This window comes from Piliocolobus tephrosceles, chromosome 14 (genome assembly GCF_002776525.5).
Source record: "Piliocolobus tephrosceles isolate RC106 chromosome 14, ASM277652v3, whole genome shotgun sequence".
In the NCBI taxonomy this organism is placed as follows: Eukaryota; Metazoa; Chordata; class Mammalia; order Primates; family Cercopithecidae; genus Piliocolobus; species Piliocolobus tephrosceles.
The window spans coordinates 82,038,632-82,059,218 of record NC_045447.1 but is presented as its reverse complement, the minus strand read 5'-3'; the positions used below and the strand labels follow the sequence as shown (position 1 = coordinate 82,059,218).

The following is a 20,587-nucleotide window of genomic DNA, read 5'->3' as shown; positions in this document are numbered from 1 at the left end:
CCATCACCACCACCTCCACCACCACCATCACCACTTTCTCCACCACCACCATCTTCTCCACCATCACCACCATCGCCACTGCCCACCTCTGGCAATATTATCACCTTTCCTATCACCTCCTCCACCATCACCACCATTAGTTCCACCATGACCACCTCCTTCACCTTCACCATCACTTCTTCCACCATCACCATTGTCACCATCATCACCACTATCTATCTCCACCACCATCACCACCTCTCCCATCACCACCAAGTTCTCTGTGGTTAGTCACTTAGTGACTTTAGATAAGTTTTTCCAATTTTATGGGTCCTAATTTTGTCAGTTTTATTTTACTTTTTTATTTTTATTTTTTTCTCAGTTTTAAAATAAGAAGCTTCCTCCCTAGGGGGTTTGAGGGATCTGAGGGCTGATCAAGGAAAAGGATAGGACCATAAAAAGCAGTGACATACAGGCTTCATTGAGCAGCACTTGGACAGGGTTGCGTAAGAGCAGAAGCTCCTCCCAGCATGAGAACAGCCATAGGCTTGCAGTGAGGAGGGCACCATCCAGAGGAGCAGGAGAACTCCCAGGGGAGAGGAGGATTAGGGCAGAAGCTTATAGATCTGGGTGAGGCTGCTCCACAGTACAGTGGGGAGTCTCTGGGTCAGAGAGCTCCAAGAGCTGTAGCAGCTTAGGGCCCTGTATCTATCTGCAAGGCTCTATCTTATCATTAGGAAACAGCTGTCCCTCGAAGTTTTATGGGATCTGCAAGGAAGGCAGGCACTAAATGGATGAAAATCTGCTTATTTGGGCTATTTTTTAAATGACTGGTCATGGTAAAATTTGAGTTTGGTATGAGCTAAGGGATCAGCACCAGTCTACAGTGAAGAAATAAACAACCCAAAGGCCAATACACAGAGACAATCTTTGACTTGTTTACATAACACCTCCCCTCCACAAAAAGAAAAAAGACATGACTTTTCTAAAGGAAGTCCTGTCTACGGCCATACCACCCTGAACACACCCAATCTCATCTAAGGGAAGTCCTGAGAAGGAAGCAGAATAACAAAAAAAAGAATCCTAAGGAAGCATCAGAAGTCCTCAAGCATCCCTATCCCATGCGCCCTTTTCCCTGCCCTGCAGCGGATCTTTTATCCCAGGATCCACCAGAATAGAAAGGCAGAGGGACACTTCACTCCTCCTTGCCCTCCCTCTTCGGTATTTAGGATTCCAGGTTAGTCTGTTTTCAAAACTTTAAGCTGAATATATGAAAGAGACCCTAGATCACCACTGTAGACCCAGGCTTAGCTACTCACATACAGCCAGTCTTCATTCCCAACAGGGAAATAAGGCAACCCAAGGTAGATGTCTGCCTGCCCTGCAAAACCCATGTTTTTATTTTCTCTTTCTCTGTCCTTTCTTTTCTCTTGCTCACTATCTTTCTTCTTAAATTCTTTCCTTTTCTTTTAGTTACCTGTTCTTTTTTTCTTTCTCTCCTTGACTCAAATGCCAAAGATCCTTAGACCAGGAGTCAAGAAGCCTGCATGCTGATTCCTGGGACACCATTAAATACTTCTGTGATTGGGAGCATCAGCTTTTGAGGCATTCATTTCCTCATCTGCAAAAAAACTAGGCTGGATTAGATTTATCCACTGATTCTGTGGTCTATGTCTGCTGGTAACATCCACAGATGTTACTTAGCACCATTAGTGGCGCTCAGGCCTCAAAAGGTCACTGACCCCCATTCCTGGTGATTTAATTCATTGATCCCAGCTCTCTAGACACAGGATGAACGTCATACCTGAAGCAAGTTGTATTCTTCCAAAGTCGCCTGACTTTATCATCTTGCATAACCTATTATGTTTTCTGCCATCTTTGTGGCAATGGATATAACCTTAGTCTTTTTTAATAGTCACTAACAATAGACAAATCAATTTCCTCAATTACTCTCTGTCACTTACAATGTGCCACTAAGTAAACACCCATCCCTTGGGTAGGGGCACTGTGGGTCTTGACCTTTGTGGAGGATGTTTTTGGAATGTACCTTACTCCTCCTTTTGAAACATCACTCAAATTATTTTTGAAATGTCTATTTTTTTTTTCTTTTGAGATGGAGTCTTACTTTGTTGCCCAGGCCAGAATGCAGTGGCATGATTTTGGCTCACTGCAAACTCCACCTCCCAGGTTCAAGCGATTCTCCTGCCTCGGCCTCCCGAGTAGCTGGGATTACAGGCGTGCGGCCCCACGCCTGGCTAATTTTTGTATTTTTGGTAGAGACAGGGTTTCACCATGTTGGCCAGGCTGGTCTTGAACTCCTGGCCTCAAGTGATCTGCCCTCCTCTGCCTCTCGAAATGCTGGGATTACAGGTGTGAGCTACCACACCCAGCCTGAAATGTCTGTCTTTAATGATGTCTCAAGGGACCTGTGAAAGATACCCATAGTGGGGCCTTCTTTTAAGTGCCGATGTCTTGTGAGTTCAAGTTCTGATAGCCGGCTTGACCCAACACCTGTTAATGAGTGACCTGAGTGACAGGCACATGACCAAGTTCGAATCCCTTCAGTGTGCTGGTGGCTCCACTGGTCCAAAGTCAGCCAGGAGTGCACATCGAAAGGTTATGGGATCTGGTAACTAACTGTGCTTACATAGAAGTTGTATGTTTGGGTTTTAAAATAATATATAATGACTTTTACTTGTTTTAAGTGGATGTCTAACTATGAATTAATTCTATAGGCAATATGTCCCACAACACAATGGCTTCTTGTAAAATGGCTGAAAATATGTGTTCATTTAAATTATATTGTTTAGTCTGTAATCCCAGCACTTTGGGAGTCCGAGGCTGGAGGATCACCCGAGGCCAGGAGTTCAAGACCGGCCTAGTCAGTGTGGTTAGAACCCCATATCTACTAAAAATACAAAAAACGAGCTGGGCATGTTGATGTGCACCTGTAATCCCAGCTACTCGGGAGGCTGAGGCAGGAGAATTGCTTGAACCCAGGAGGTGGAGGTTGCAGTGAGCCAAGATCACGCCACTGCACTCCAGTCCAACAGAGCAAGACTCTGTCTCAAAAAAAAAAAAAGAAAAAAAAAATATATATATATATTTCTAAACTATATATACATAGTTTAGAAAACTGCTCTTGAGGTGAGTGAAGAGGAGGCACGTCCATCACAAGGATGATCCTTCATATTTCTGTGCTGGGGTGGGGGGTGATGATGATGAAATATTGAAGGGCTCAAGGTGCATCAGCACCCCTTCCTTCCCCTACTTTGCCTTTAGAAGAGCTGTCTCTGAGTCTGGGTCTTTCAGTTGTTCATCTTGCTTGGGGGAAGCAAGGGAGTTTCTTCCAGATTGTCACCTTTGTCTGCTTTTCATTGCTTGCTTCATAGTTTATTTTTTAAAGGAATATTTTTCCTAAAAATTCTTCTAGCTTTTTCTCTTTCTTCTCCATTTCATCCTCTCTCACTCTGGGACAAGCTCCTTGAGTTTTTTTGCAGGTACTATGTACTTTCCTAAACAGTTTGATGCGTTTCTCTAGGGAACTACAACTTTCCAGTGGGGCCTTTAATTAGAAACTACGAAAGGACACTTGCAGCATGAAAGTCATCTAGTCATATTCTATTAGTTTCATATGGGCTCATGTGAGGTCAACTCCTTTCATTTAGTTTCTCGAACACAGAAGAGTTTTTGTCAAATTAATTATGTTACACTGAAGATGTACCTCAAGATTTTCAGCACAGGCTTCCCATGGTATTAAAGATTTGACAAAGTGGAGATCGGGACAAGAATCCTCATTTTGGACAGCTATTAGGCTAGAATCACTAAGGGAAACAGTAATGAATGAAAATGTATTAGACTTTCCTGTAATGCAGAATTTACCATCTGTTGAACTATCCCATTAGTTTTTATTAAATTGATTGCCTTAATCTGGAGAGAAAGGATATTTTTGTGTCTGCCAACCCCAACTCCACTTACCTTATAATAAATGTTTCATTCCTCTTTTCGTTTTTCTTCCCAGCTGTCAGCCAAGCTCAATAACCTTCCAACGCTCATTTCCATGAGGCTGGAGTTCCTGAGAATCCTCTGTAGCCATGAACATTACCTCAATCTGAACCTTTTTTTTATGAATGCTGATACTGCTCCAACATCTCCTTGTCCTTCCATATCTTCCCAGGTAATAAAAGAATTATTTAACTAAAAGAATTATTCAAGCTATTTCATTTAACTAGCTCAGTGTAATCATGTATTGCCTATAAAGGTTAGTCTTATTAATTCAATGAAAAATCAAACTATTCAAACCAGATCAAGTATGCTACCCTGAAGTTACACCACTAGCTAAGAATTTACAATCTAAGTAATTGGTTTCTCCCCAGGCTCAAGGGTCCCTGATCAAGTTAAGTAAAGCAAAGAATCCAGTAAGCCCTATGAAATCTAGAAACTCATAGAAAAGTCTCAAATCTTCCTTTGTCTGACATTAGCCAATTATTATATTAAGCAAATAGAGGATTCCAAAGTAAGTAAGTTTTGGAAACCATATGTTCTTTGCAATAGGCCCTCTAAGAGGCTTTAACTTGTTCATGTCAATTGTAAATGCACAAAAAACAGAAGAGGAAATGGGAGGAGGTACGCACGATAAACAGTGATTCCCAAAATGATTTGACATGGAAACCCCACCCCATCTCGTGCATTTTTTGAAGGGCTAGTGTCCTCTGGAATAACTTTAAGAACATGCTGTTTGATAGTCACATCAGTAGCTCAGAGCATCAGGCAAAATTTCTCATTGTTAGGTTATATTTCTGTTGCATATTCCTTGATATAGTACAAAAGTGAAGGCTTGTCTCACTAACTGACAAAAAATCTTAGCCCTATATGCCATATGACACGATCCAGATCTCAGCTACATGACCGTCTTACTGTGAACAGGGAAAGATCCGACTCACAAGCAGCAATTCAAACTGTGTAAACTTTTTGCTGCTTCCTGCCCAGCAGCTTAAGTCCTAAAACTTCCCTGGACTAAGCTTGCCCTAGCTTCTTTCCCACCTTCTCCTTCTGACTGCCCCAGGGAGTGGCCAAACCTAGAGCCAGGCTCACAAAACCGTGAAGGATTTCTAAAGACACTTTAGATGCTCTTAATGAAGTATAAGGTATGCTCCCAGGATACAAATACAGGACAGGAATTACCGAGGACCGGTAAATCTAATACTTCCCTCCCTGACATCACTTGTAGTTCCAGGCCAGCAAAAGTCTGACAATGTGCTTAAGCCAAATTCACAAGCGTAGCTGAGGCCAGGCACGGTGGCTCACACTTGTAATCCCAGCACCTTCGGAGGCCAAAGGGAGTGGATCACCTGAGGCCAGGAGTTACCACCCTGACCAACACAGTGAAAACTCATCTCTACTAAAAATATAAAAATGCATCAGGCGTGGTGGTATGACTGTAATCCCAGCTACTTGGGACACTGAGGCATGAGAATTGCTTGAACCCGGGAGACGGAGGTTGCAGTGAGCTGAGACCATGCCACTGCACTCCAGCCTGGGTGACAGAGTGAGACTCTGTCTTTCAAAAAAAAAAAGAAGGTACCTAAGTAAGCAGGGCCTTCAACAAAGGGGGCATTTGGTTATAGAGGAATTGCCTGCTGCCAGCCACGGGACTGGGTAGGGTTCTTATTTCTCTGTCCACATTTTATCCTAGGTTTTGTATCTTCAGCTTTTGATTTCAGGTGGGGAAGGGAGAGTCATTCATTTTTCAACAGACCTTGGGTGCTTTATTTTCATCTTTCCCGCTGGGCAGTCTTCTCTCTGTGGGAATGGGAAAGCGCGGTAATCACTCTGTGCCTCAGTTTCCTTATCTGCCTTATCTGGCCCCAGCAGTACCTACCTCACTGGGGCGGGCTCACAAAGCCTGGCTGGGGCAAAGGCTCAGTAAACACTAGCCATCACTATTTTCATTCCAGTTCTTGTGACTCATAAAATGACTCCTTGCATTTCTGCAGAACTCAAGCTCCTGCTCCAGTTTCCAGGACCAGAAGATTGCCAGCATGTTCGATCTGACTTCTGAGTACCGCCAGCAGCACTTCCTCACCGGGCTCCTCTTCACAGAACTGGCTGCTGCCCTGGATGCCGAAGGGGAAGGGTATGTGTCTGGCATTTAAAATGAAAGATGAAACAAAAAAAAAGATGTTCCTTAATAAAATTTGCAGTCCAGCTTCTCACACTTGGTAAAAAAACTCTACTGTCGACCAGTTCTGAGGAGTAGAAACATCTGTCTTGAGAAAGTGGTACCCATCGGCATGTAGAAAGGCACAAGGGATGGGCAAGAACTACAAAACGACGTCTCTTGGTCACCTATCTGAGTGGAATTTACCAGTTCTACTAAAGCAGATTTCCCAAGGATGTTTTGCTTAGTGAACTCCCTAGGAACAAAGCCATTTTTAACAAAGGGGATAGCATACAGAGGCAACCACAAGATGTCACTTGGTTCAATGCTGATTAAGGAAATAATGGCTGCTGAGAAGGCAGCTGCCCCGTGCCCAGATTAGGTTTCTTGAAAACAGTGCTTCTCAGGACAAGAGACGCCAGACATCCAGGGCTTCTGAATCCTTTTACCTCTTATCTATCTGATGACTCAGGGACATGTGGCAGTATCTAGTCTACAAGTCAACAGAGAGAGAGGTGGACCACCCCCTTCTTTCCTTCTCTCCCTGTGCTCCATGAGCTCATAGAATCAGAAACCCACAGCCTACCTGATTAGACTGAAAAAGGTAAAGCCTTCTAAAGTAATATTATTCATTCCATTCAACAATTATTGAATGCCTTCCATGGGACAGACATAGTTAGGTGTTAGATTCCATCACAGATATATCAGTGCACAAAACAGACAAAATTCCCTGTCCCTCTAGAGCTCAGCATCCAGGGACTCAGATTGACAGATGATTAGGATTGGAAAGTAATTGAGGTTCAACACTTCTGGTATTTAGATTAGGCATACAGAATTGCGGGAACTTGCCCACTATTCCATAACAGAGAACCAATCTAAAGCCATGGTCTTCCCAGTCCCTTCCCAGGGCCCACTCTCCTATACCAAACCATCTCCCTGGCCAGGGAACCTGTTCCCATGTCTCCTATGCTAAAGAAGTTTCCAGAATAATGTTTGCTAATTAATGGTAGCATTGCTGTATGTTATGGATGGATTTTTGTCTAAATGGAATTTCTCAAGTTCTCTCAAAGTGCTTACAATTTAGTGAAGGAAACAGGAGGTTCCTGCATGAAACAAATACAGGAGCACATCGAGTTTGTGCAACTGCAGCAGTCACAGGCATCCCAAGTGATGTACCCATGCTGACACTGCTTAAGTGACTGTATGTCTGTCTCCTGGCAGGGTAGTGTGGGGGAATCTCATGTTCTTAGCTCTCAATTCTGCCTTCTTCCAGATAACCTGGTCCTGAGTATATCCTTTGAGAACTTCACTTTCCATGGCTTCAATTCTATCTTCTCAACTCTAACTAAATTTCCCCCAATTATCTCAGTAGAATGTTCTACCTTACAACTAACATAAATTTCCACAGCAACAAAAAGTGCACCGAACACATATGCTAATAAGTAAGATACTGAGAAGAAAGTTTGAACACAAAGAAAATTGCCTTCACGCACAAACATGTACGTACATTTTCTTAGTTGTCCTTTAATAGCAGTAGTTTAAGTGATTTCTAGAAACAATCTTTAGTATTTACAATAGCGTAGTTTCTATTTTCTGTTTTCATTCTAGCTGGAAACAGCCCTGATGTCTGTTCTGGATTCCTTGTAAAATTGTGGCTGTTATATTACTAGCAACAGGGTAGATTATTTTCAGAGATAATCCTGTAAATTATGTTTAATCATGTGGATATATTCTTCAAACACACACACACATACACACACACACAAACACACATAGCCACACACACTCTCACACACACTCTTAGTACCTTTTCTCCCCTAAGTGAGTTACAGTGTAATTCCTTTGGCAACACAATAATCCCTGATTGCTGGGTTGTCAGTTACTCTCCTGGAAAGTCATTAGACATACTGTCACAATTTCATCATGTGAGCTAAAACCTCAGAACAATGTCATGCTTCAACAATACTTTCTATTGATTAGCGCTTTTTTTTTTTTTTTTTGCTTCCAAGACAGTTAGTAGACTTGCCAACACATGTACATCCGTGGGGCAAGGGCTAGAGGGACACACCTCAGTACCTGAGCTCCTAAGGGTTTTCCTAAGGTTTCCTAAGGTTTCCACTGGGTTTTCCTTAGATCTCTGACACCTGGGTATATCCACAAATGTCCATGCGTCGTGAAATCCACAGTATTTTTCAAGCATTTAGAAACTGTCTATCATCTTTTAATAAGCTAGCAAATTGCAATGCCTAATTCAGAACACAACCCATTGTCGAGACCACAGACTTAGAACAAGAGCAACTTTGGAAATGCAATTTACAATTATCTTACTTTAGCCACAGTGCAAGAATCTGAGTCATTTAAAATTTTGGTTAATATTTTCTATATAACATTGAATTCTGATGTAGCCTTATTTTGTTTGAAAGAAAAAAAATGTAGATTTTTAAAATTGAACATCTATGACTAGGTTCCAGATACTCCACTATATATTTTATTTACTTTTTATTATAGTATAATTTATATAAAGGACCCAAATCTTAAGTGTAAAGTGCAATTAATATTTCCTGTGAATATGTTTGAATAACCACCAGTCAGATCAAAAATATAATATTCCGTTATCCTCTCTCAGTTACAGGCCCCCCTCAAGTAACCACTATTCTGACTCTTATCACCAGAAATTAATATTGCCTGTTACTGAATTTCATAGTCTTTTGCCGAATGTTGTGATTGTGAGATCCTTCAGGGTGGTCACATGTGTTAGGATTCATTTTTCTTCAACTGTATATCATATTCCTTTGTCTACTATAATTTCTCTACTGTAAATTGACATTTGGGCTGCTTTCCGTTTGTGGCTATTATGAAAACAGCTGCTGTGAACACGATTGTGCATGGTTTTGGTTGGACATTAGAACTCATTTCTTTGGGGGTATAAATACAGCCTATTTTTAAATTTTAATATACTGTTCTTGAATAGTTTAATAAATATGTGTACATGGTCTTAACAAAATATCAAAAGAATATACTCTGAGCTAGGAAAAGAAAAGCAAACAATTCAAAGCAGGCAGATGGCAGGGAATAACAAAGGTGACAGCCAAAATAAATGAAATAAAGAATAGAAAAACAATCACGGAAATCTGCAAGGTGAAAAGCTTGTTATTTCAAAAGAGCAACAAAATTCACCAATCTTTAGCTGAACTGACCAAGAAAAAAGGAAGAAGACTCAATTACTAAAATCATAATTGAAAGAGGGGATATCACAACAGACCTTACAGAAATAAAAAGGATTGTAAAAGAATACTGTGAACAATTGAAAGCCATCAAATTGATAACCTAGATTAAATGAACAAATTCCTTAAAAGGTACAAAGTACTAAAATTGACTCCAAGAAGAGATAGAAAATCCAAATGGACCTACAGCAAGTAAAGAGATTGAGTTAGTAATCAAACTTCCCACATACACCTACTATGTACCCACACAGATTAAAAATTTAGGCTGGGCGCGGTGGCTCACACCTGTAATCCCAGCCCTTTGGGAGCCCAAGGCGAGTGGATCACCTGAGGTCAAGAGTTCAAGACCAGCCTGGCCAACATGATGAAACCCTGTCTCTACTAACAATACAAAAATTAGCTGGGTGTGGTGGCAGACACCCATAATCTCAGCTACTCGAGAAGCTGAGGCAGGAGAATCATTTGAGACTGGAAGGCAGAGATTGCAGTGAGCCGAGATCATGCCAATGCACTCCAGCCTGGGCAACAAGGGCAAAACTATCACAAATAATAATAATAATAATAATAATAATAATAATAATAATTAAAATTTTAAAAATTAAATTCATCCCACAATACAAGCCCAAACCTGGGGGGCTTTACTGATGAATTCTGTCAAATATTTTTAAAAGAATTAATTCTAATTTTTTACCAACTTCTAGTCTTCTATTCCAAGGAATGGAAGAGGTGGGATACTTCCCAACTTGTTCTATGAAGCTAGCATTACCCTATACTAAACCAGACAAAGACATCGTGAGAAAACTACAGACCAGTATCTGATGAATATAGGTGTAAGACCCTCACCAAAAACTAGCAAACTGAATCCAACAACATATAAAAAGGATTATACACCATGGCGAAGTAGGATTTATCTCAGGAATGCAAGATAGGCTTCCTGTCTGAAAATCAATTGATGTACCATATTAATAAAATAAAGGACAAGTCCCATACAATCATCTCAGTAGATGCAAAGAAAAGCATTTAATAAAATCTAATAACCCTTCCTGATTTAAAAAAAAAAAAAAAAAAACACTCAACATTCCTTTTAGGAAATAAGAGAACTTCCTCAATTTGACTTAAGAGCCTCTATGAAAAATCCACAGCTAATGTGACACTTATTAGTGAAAAACTGAGGGTTTTCTCCCTAAGATTAGGAACAAGACAAAAATGTCTACCCTTGCCACTTCTATTCAACATATACTAGGAGTTCTATCTAGGGCAAGTAGGCAAAAAAATAAAACAAAAGACATCTACACCAGGTGCGGTGGCTCATGCTTATAATCCCAGCACTTTGGGAGGCCAAAGTGGACAGATCGCTTTGAGCCCAGGAGATTGAGCACAGCCTGAGCAACATGGCGAAACCCCATCTTTACAAAAAATATAAAAACTAGCTGGGCACTGGTGGCTTGTGCTTGTAGTCCCAGCTACTTGGGAGCCTCAGGCTGGAGAATTTCTTGATCCCAGAAAGCGGAGGTTGTAGTGAGCCAAGATTGCACCACTGCACTCCAGCCTGGGCCACGGAGTAAGACTGTCTCAAAAAAAACAAAACAAAACAAAAGATAGCATTTAAATTGGAAAGGAAGTAAAACTATCTCTATTCATAAATGGCATAATCTTGTTTATAGAAAACCTCAAGGAATCCACAAAAAACTCTATTAGAACTAATAAATGAGTTCAGCAGGGTTGCATGGTACAAGAATCAATTGTGTTTGTACACACTTATGATGAGCAATCTGAAAATGAAATTAAGAAAACAATTTCGTATAAAATAGCATCACGAAGAAAAAATATTTAGGAATAAATGCAACAAAAGAAATACAAGAGTTATATGCTAAAAATGACAAAACACTGTTGAAAGAAATAAAGATGTAAATAAATGGAGGGATATCATATGTTCATGAATCAGAAGACTTAATATTATTAAAATAGCAATACTCCCCAAATTGATCCATAGATTAAATGCAGTTCTTCTCAATTCTAGCTTGGTGGTGTTTTTTTTTTGGTAGAAATTAGCAAACTGATCCTAAAATTCATGTGGAAATTCAAGGGACCCAGTATAACCAAAACAACCTTGAAAAACAAGAACAAAACTGGAGGACTCACACTTCCCAATTTCAAAACTTAGTATACAGCAAAAGTAGTCAAGACTGTGGGGTTCTGACATATGATAGACATATAGATCAATGAAATTGAGTTAAGAGTCCAAAAATAAATCTTCGTATTTATAGTCAATTGATTTTTGACAAGAGTGCCAAAACAACTCAATGGGGGGAAAATAGAGTTTTCAGTAAATAGTGTTGGGACAACTGGGTATCCACATTCAAAAGAATGAAGTTGGACCCTATATTACACCATATACAAAACTTAACTCAAAGATCAAAGACCTAAATGTAAGAGCTGAAACTATGAAATTGTTACATAAAATTATAGAGGTAATCGTCATAGACTTAGAAAAGGCAATGGTTTCTTAGATATGACACACTCAAAAGTATGAGTAACAAGCAAAAAAAAGATAACTGGACTTCAGTAAAATTAAAACTTTTGTGATTTATAGGACACCATCAAAAAAATGAAAAGACAACCCACAAAATGGGAGAAAATATTTGCAAATAAAAACCTAATAGGGGACTTGTATCTGGAATATATATTTTAAAATCTTAACAACTCAGTAGTAAAAAGACAAATAACTCAGTCTTTTTAAAAGGCAAAAGATCAGAATGGACATTTCTCCAAAGAAGATATGCCCATAAGACCAGGAAAAGGTGTTCAGCATCATTAGCCATCAGGAAAATGCATATTAAAATCACAATTAAATACTGCTTGATAGCCAAAAAGATGAGTATAACAAAAAAGACAGGTAATAAAGTGTTGGCAAGAATAAAATGGAGTCTTCAGACACTGTTGGTGGGAATGTAAAATTGTGCAGCCACTGTTGCAAACAACTTGCTGATTCCTCTAAAAGTTAAACAGAGGCTGGGCATGATGGCTCACGCCTATAACTTTAGCACTTTGGGAGGCTGAGGCGGGCAGATCATTTGAGGCCAGGAGTTCAAGACCAGCCTGGCCAACACGGTGAAACCCTGTCTCTACTATAAATACAAAAATTAGCCATGTGTGGTGGCTGGTGCCTGTAGTCCCAGCTACTCAGGAGGCTGAATCAGAAGAATTGCTTGAACCCAGGAGGTGGAGGTTGCAGTGAGCCAAGATCATGCCATTGCACTCCAGCCTGAGCAACTCTGTCTCAAAAAAAAAAAAAAAAAGTTAAACAGAGAGTTACCGTACAAGCCAGCAAATGTACTCTGAGGTATGTACCCAAGAAAAGTAAAACTTAAAACTTGTACACAAATATTCGTAACTCATAATAGCTCAAAAGCAGAAACAATCCAAATGTTTATCAATTGATGAATGGATAAATAAAATTCACTAATGGAATATTATTTAGCAATAAAAAGGAATGAAATACTGATGCTACAATATGATGAACTTGAAAACATCATACTAAAGAGCAGACTGAAGGTTAGAACACAGGCAGTCTATTTCTGGATTCAATGTAATTCTATCCTGTATTGCTTGGTTTTCATAGTCACCTCATTTCTTAGGAGGATTTTGATCACTTTTGACTGTTTAAGAGCTCTTTAGTCAATTTCCCTTCACCGTAACCTCTTGATTCCTGTGTTGTGCCAACAGAATCAGCAAAGTACAAAGGAAAGCTGTCAGTGCCATCCACAGCCTGCTAAGTTCTCATGACCTGGACCCACGCTGTGTCAAACCAGAGGTGAAGGTCAAAATCGCTGCCCTTTACCTGCCTTTAGTTGGCATCATTTTGGATGCTTTGCCACAGCTCTGTGACTTTACAGGTAATGGCCCTTCTGTTTTCTTTCTTGGATTGATGGGGACCCCTGCCAAATGCCCCATCCAAATGAGGTCTCTTTCATTTGTTCCAGTGCTGATATGTTCATATGAGCAATTCTTCACAACAATGGTCTCTAAACCCCTTTAACACAGGCCCCAATCCATTTAAAGAAAAAAAAAAAAAGGCACATAGCCCCAAATGTGTTTTTTGTTTAGAAATTGTTTACTTATTTTTTCATGAATTCATTTATTCATTCATTGATCTGCTGGTATGGGATGAACTTTATAAACCATACACCACAAAGGATGAAATAATAACGGAATTACTCCCTTTGGAGATCATGCTCTAACAACTTGAAATAAAGGTGTTCCTTCCCTTTTCTTTTATGAATATGTAAGCAAAAAAGCAGTCTCAAATGAACCCAAATAATTGTTCCATGCAAAAACAAATCATGGCATATGTCAATATTAGAAAATTCTATCATAGCAGAAAAATATTGCCCTTGGCACTAAGTGGCTAATTTTGAGGTTAATATCTCTAGATTAGCAACAAAAGGAAAGGATAAGTTGTCTTAAAGGGGTTTTGTGAAACCCCTGAATCTATTTACAAATTACAGTGTGGATTAAGGAATGCAGAGGAAAAAAATCCTCCCAAATAGAAGAACTTCTTATGTTGACTTGAGAAAGGCAGTCCATTGGCCTACCCTCTCCACAACATACATGTGTGCACACACACACACACGCACACACACACACACACACGATTCCTATCCCGTCAGAGTAGTTCTTGCTTTTCCTCCAGCTCAAGAGAAGTTTTGGAAATGTCCATGCTGCTCTCTTGGCAGCTGAAGGGTGCTGGGATCTGGGGAATGCTTCCCTGAGCCCAACCTCCTTACAGGTAGTCATCCTTGAAATCTTGGAACCATCCAGGTTTTCCCACCTCCATATGGAAAGTGTCATGTGTGACTAAATTATTTAGTGTATTATTATGGTGACAAGTATTTAGTTCATGAAATGGGACCAAACACCTATAGTCTTTAACTCACACAAATCATAAAATGAAAAGCAAGTATTCCTGTGGAAGTAATTCTCTCCTTTCTTGAAAAAAAATCCTCCGGCAAACTGCTAACGGGATAACTCGGAAGAGAAAGGTTGAGACAGGGGTTAGGGTTTGTGGAGTTCTATTGGGGCAAGAGTGCAAGGAAACGACAGAAAAACTCAGCACACAGGGCTGAGCAAGCTGCACCATGAGGTCAGCAGCTTCCTCTAGTAGCTCCTGATTGCAGGGAACTGAAAACAGAGTTGTTTTTAACATTTACAGACATAATGCAGAGCATGGCAGGTGACTTGCAGCCCATTTTGAGAATCTGCGCTGAAAAGTTTCTAAAAAGTTCCATTTCAAGAGCCTGCTTGTTCCCAAAGCCAGGAACCACTTTAGCACACATTCTCCACAGTTTTCTTGTCAATTAGAATGTTCCATATCAGTGACTCGGAATCAGAACTTTTCAACATTTGTTCTCCGAGCCTTTTAAACCTCAAAGACTTCTTTGTATATGCATTGAACTTTCTGGTCATGATGTAGCTGATGAAAGAAAAACAGTGAAAAGTATTTTATTGTTATAGGTTACATAGTACGTCTATTAAATATAGAATCTTCATGTTGATAAACTCATAAGAATATAGTCTTTCAAAAAGATGCATCTGAATTCGGATTCCAGCCCCATTTATTAATATAAGTGACCATTGAAAGGCTCAACTTATCCGTGCCTTCCTTTCCTCTGTAAACTGTAAAAATGTGATAACAAGGCCTATCTTTTAGGGTTACGATAAAGATGAAACTGGAGAACTTCTGTAAAAGCATTTTGCACAGCACATGTTTGTATCTTTCCTGCTTTTTCTTGTAACTATAACCCTATGGCAATTAAGGGGAAATAAGAATGTATCTCTATGTTAGTTGTGGTAATGTTATCACGTCTTGCATAATTTCCATGTGCTGTTTATTTAACCATTTGTTTAAAATCCCAATAGCCTTAATGATTATTTCTAAAAACTGGGTTTTGGCTAGATGTGGTGGCTCACCCCTGTAATCCCAGTACTTTGTGAGGCCAAGGTGGACCGATCACTTGAGGTCAAGGGTTCAAGACCAGCCTAACCAACATGGCGAAACCCTGTGTCCACTAAAAATACAAAAATTAGCCAGGCGTGATGACACACCTGTAATCCCAGCTACTCGGGAGGTTGAGGTAGGAGGATGGAGGCGGAGATTGCAGTGAGCGGAGATGGCGCCACCGCGCTCCAGCCTGGATGATAGTGTGAGACTTTGTCTAAAAATAAATAAACAAATAAATAAATAAGAAGAACTGGGTTTTGTTTTCACAACTTTAGTGGAAGAAATGTTATTTACACTTAAATTTTTCTAAATAATCGAAGGCCCAGATCGCTGTAAAGTCGACAGGTCTAGAAAAAACATGAGTTTTTAGTAAAACATCAGTGATTCAATCAGTTGTGAATGTTTTACCACACTTTCCCCAGAACTGCTTGAAATATTAATAGTTTTTATTTTATGCTTGGTAGCATTCTTAAAAACCAGACTTTTAAATGGTTTATCCTTTTTTTTTTTTTTTTGCTTACATACATCTAGACCTATCTATTAATATGGATATGTCTATATTACATAGATACAATAAATTGATACTCATTTTAAACATTTGAAATATAACAAATTGTTGCTGAACTTGTGATAATAGCTTATTATTCTATATAAGGTACTTGCTCAATTCTGCAATTGTAGGTTTCTTCTATTTGATCATTATTTAAAATAATGTCAATTATTAGAATAGATAATAAAGTTTAAAAAATTATGTTACAGGAAAATATTATGGATGTTTTGAAAACTTTTTGTTCATACAATTTGAAAAATTAATTTCTAGCCTAATCTTGTGCTAGACATTGTCTCTTTTCTTAGCCTGCTGTATTTTCCTATAGATAACAGCAAATACATAATGCTAAACATCAGGTTTAAAATTACTGTGCTGACTTTAGTGACTAAGAAGTATCAGTCTCTGGGTAGGGGACATAGGGAAATGGCATGTCTGACTTGACATCACAAATGATGTTTTCATTGCAGTTGCAGATACTCGCAGATACCGCACCAGTGGCTCGGATGAAGAACAAGACGGAGCTGGTGCCATTAACCAGAATGTGGCTCTGGCCATAGCAGGGAATCATTTCAATTTGAAAACAAGTGGAATAGTGCTGTCTTCCTTGGTATGTTGGTGCACATGTGTCTGGTTGATTTTTCATTTCGTGTCTTCTGTCATCTGTTTTTTTTTTTTTTTTTTTTTTTTTTTTTTTTGAGACAGAGTCTCACTCTGTAGCACAAGCTGGAGTGCAATGGCACAATCTCAGTTCACTGCAACCTCCGCCTCCCGGGTTCTTCATGTCTCAGCCTCTTGATTAGCTGGGATTACAGGCATGTACCACCACACCTGGCTAATTTTTTTGTATTTTTTAGTAGAGACGGGGTTTCGCCATGTTGGCCAGGCTGGTCTCAACCAACCTGAGGTTGGCTCATCTGCCAACCTGAGATGATACACTCACCTCAGCCTCCCAAAGTGCTGGGATTATAGGCATGAGCCACTGTGCCCAGCCTCTCCTGTCATCTTCTGATGGGAGAACTCAGCTTAGAGCAGGCATTGATGCTTTCTGCCTCATTTTGCTGTAAAGAATCATTGTGAGGTTGGCAGCGGAGGCGCACACAAGTCAGAAAGGACTTTGGCAACAGCAAGAGATGTCCAGAACAAATTCAGGCAGTCCCAGTGGTACTGAGTTCAAGTTCAAGAAACCAGAAAAGAGGAAAACTTGGGAAATCTGAAATCATTGCAAAGGAGATCAAACCAAGGCTCCCTGAGGGTGGAGACTTAGGCTGTGTTCATTCTATGTGTTTGTAATTCATACTGTGTTATGCCTCCAAAAGAAGACTGAAGGAGGCTGGTAGCTTAGCATAAGGGCTTCTTAAGCCAAAGATTGCAGCTTTTCTAGGACCACAGGGAGCCTATGGAGGGTTGTTTGGCTCTGTCCTTTTGCATGGACTCTGTGGGCTTAAAGAGGGGCTCCTCTGGGAATGTATCCTCTGATTCATTTGAGGTGGGATGGTTCATCTCTGTTCATTGATGAGCTCTGACTATCCCTTGTGAAGACAGCACTGCATTCTCCAATGTCATTTACTTTTGCTTTTCAATGTAGGGTGTAGATGTGCAGAGAATTTAACTTGCTTCTCCTGTGAGAAAGCAGCATCCTGACCTAACTCTTCTTGCTGGATGACTTTCTTCTCTTCCTTCCAGCACTTAGCAAGCCCCATCCCCATGCGGACTGAGGGGGCAGTGAGGCAGGAAGATGACACAGAGAAAAGACATTTGAGATTTGACATCACTGATGTCAAATCACAGTGGAGAAATACTGTGTTTTATGACCTCCACCTTTCTAATATCCATCTTACCAAAGTTAGCTGCTTGAGGTGGTATATGCCTTTTACATTATTTGCCTCTGAGGGAAAAACTCAAAAGCCCGAAGTTCACCTGTTAGAACATAGTCCTTGTGAGGTTATATCTCAAAATTTCCTTTATTCTTGTCAACAAACTCAGAATAACTAAGTTAAACTTGCTTTATAACCTCTATTATTTCCATCCAAAACTAACATTTCCCTCCCATACCCACAAATTCCTCATTGCAATTTCACCAGTACATTCCACTGGATATTAGCTACGCTGCATGAACCAAGGGTGCAGCCTCATTATTGTTGTTTGTGTTGATGAGATGAGTAACAGAGAGTGTGCTCAGCACTTTAAAATGAATACTTGTGGCCAAAATATTAAAGCAAATAGCCTGAACCCCCACACCCCAGCCCCAGGCAAACATAAATTATGGTTAAACTTCCATTACAGAGAACTCCACAAGCATGGATTTGATTAATTTGCTGAGCAGTTCATGACCCTTAATGTTATACTTTGCACTGTGTAACAAAGAAGCTAAATCTTCAACAGCAAGGTTATTCATGGCACCCAGCCAGTTTCCTTCTCCCCTATAAGTCTAATCCTCTGCTGTCCAGCATGAAGGAGAAATACTTGGAGATCTTAGCAGCATGAAAGCCTCTTTGTATCACTGCGATTGCAGCATGCATGATCAAGGCCCAGGGCAGATCACCAGGCCACACTGCTCCTAAGACAGAGGTACTCAGATACGTGCTGAAAGCCTAGCTCAAATATTGCCCCAGGTGAGCCCCTTTGCTGAGTAGCACTACACAAAGAATACGGCTTCCCCTGCCTAGGGAAGGCAGGGCTCCTGGAAACAGATCTCCAGCCTAGCAATGAAGTACAGTCATAGTATTCCAAGAAAACACCTTGAATTTTTCTGTTGCTTGACTGTTAAGCCTCAATTTTTTTCTGTTGCTTGACTTCTTCCCTGGCCACCATCCCCCAATCTGTCTCCCTGCAGCCCTATAAGCAGTACAACATGCTGAACGCGGACACTACTCGCAACCTCATGATCTGCTTCCTCTGGATCATGAAAAATGCTGATCAGAGCCTCATTAGGAAGTGGATTGCTGACCTGCCATCAATGCAGCTCAACAGGATTTTAGACCTACTTTTCATCTGTGTCTTGTGTTTTGAGTATAAGGTAAGTCTAGAGTGGGACAACTTTATACCACCTCTTATCTCTCAAGTGCAATTCTGTCTTGTTACTCATCCCCTTTGTTTGGGCCATGGAGGCATCATTAATTTTTCTCATTTCTGTATTCAAATCCATAACCCATTTGTGGGTATAGATATGATCATTTCACAGGGAAAGGATCTCTGCCTTGTGCAGAGAGAACCCCATTTCTGTTAACAGAGTTTTGGCCATAGGATTCCCCAGAACAGCATCTCAGTGTAGCACATGTCAAACCTAGCTGGCATTACTGTGGAGTGTACTGTTTTGGTAATTCTCCACATCAACGGGATCTCACCAAAGGACATGTCCTCCTACCTCTGTCTTGTCCAGGGAAAACAGAATTCTGACAAAGTCAGTACCCAAGTCCTGCAGAAGTCAAGGGATGTCAAGGCCCGGCTAGAAGAGGCTTTGCTCCGTGGAGAAGGGGCCAGAGGGGAGATGATGCGCCGACGGGCTCCAGGTGTGTTGAACTGGCCCTTCCCTGCTCTCTGTCAAGCAGTCTTTTCACTGTTTGTAGGGAGGAATGTCCTCCCAACATGATTAGAAACCATTACTTTCTTGAGATACTTACAGTAGTGTCAGAGACAGCAGATTCTGGGAGTCTGTGCCTGACATTTGTGTTAGCCCTGTGACTTTGAGGGAAAGTGCTGTTCTATGATCATAGGAACCCTGGAAACAGCACCAAATGACATCTTTTAATTAAAACTTGTTGATGGTAAAAGGTCACCTCTAAGAATGTCAGTCATGGATGAGGTGGAAGGTGTTTCCCTCAAGGCTGAGGCCTTTCTATGTGACATTTAGCTAGTCTATTCAGAGCATGGTCAAGAAACTGAACAGTTCTGGGCCCAAGATCATCTCCTGCAATCATTCAGGGCACTATTAGAATGGAACCAATTCCCTGAAATGGCTTCAGTGTCCCAGTCATTCAAGGGTTCCACCACGGGAGGCATGATCTCAAAAAGGCTGAACTTGAATAGAATGAAATCCACAAGTACCCTCAGTCTTATTCACCATGCTCAAAGTAAAACAGAGTGACAGCTTATTGTATTCAAAGGGACACAGTGGCAGGGAACTTGGAGGGAGCTCATAGTTTTCAGTGCTGGTCAGGCACCCTCATTTGACACCCATACTTTTGTACCCAATAATTCAGTAAGCTCCAGAGTTTCGCAGGAATCCTCTGCTCATGAGAAATGTCTCTCTGACACTCCAGGAAGGCAGGGGTTCTTCTTATATTCTAGTCTATCAATCAAAGAGCAGGCTAACTTGGACATAAGCATGGTGACTTTGTCTCCTACCAGCAACCTGCATGGACTCTAATTAGCCTGAGAAATGGTGCTGAGGCCTCTCAGTTGAGCTTGTTATGAACTTCTGGTTATCTTGAAGGGTTTCATGCTAATCAAATTCCTATCATGCATTTCTTAACTCCTAGGGAACGACCGATTTCCAGGCCTAAATGAAAATTTGAGATGGAAGAAAGAGCAGACACATTGGCGGCAAGCTAATGAGAAGCTAGATAAGTGAGTCACTCAGCAACTTTGTGCTACTTTTACCTAAAGTCCAAAACTATTTTTCCCAGGCTACTTTTATTACTGAAACAACTGCATCCTTCCAGGGGTGGGAAAAT

At 40.5% G+C, this 20,587-nt stretch overlaps 1 protein-coding gene across 6 annotated transcripts in view; it reads left to right on the top strand.

Annotated features, from left to right (window-relative positions):
- Positions 1-20,587, top strand: part of DOCK8 (dedicator of cytokinesis 8) — a 238,921-nt gene that overhangs the window by 175,437 nt on the left and 42,897 nt on the right. For all 6 annotated transcript variants that reach the window (XM_023213223.3, XM_023213218.3, XM_023213224.2 and 3 more), the window contains 7 exons: positions 4,001-4,156; positions 5,976-6,115; positions 13,090-13,259; positions 16,382-16,521; positions 18,748-18,930; positions 19,294-19,423; positions 20,393-20,480. In XM_023213223.3, the coding sequence (XP_023068991.1) occupies positions 4,001-4,156; positions 5,976-6,115; positions 13,090-13,259; positions 16,382-16,521; positions 18,748-18,930; positions 19,294-19,423; positions 20,393-20,480 (1,007 nt within the window). The remainder of the gene's footprint in view (positions 1-4,000; positions 4,157-5,975; positions 6,116-13,089; positions 13,260-16,381; positions 16,522-18,747; positions 18,931-19,293; positions 19,424-20,392; positions 20,481-20,587) is intronic.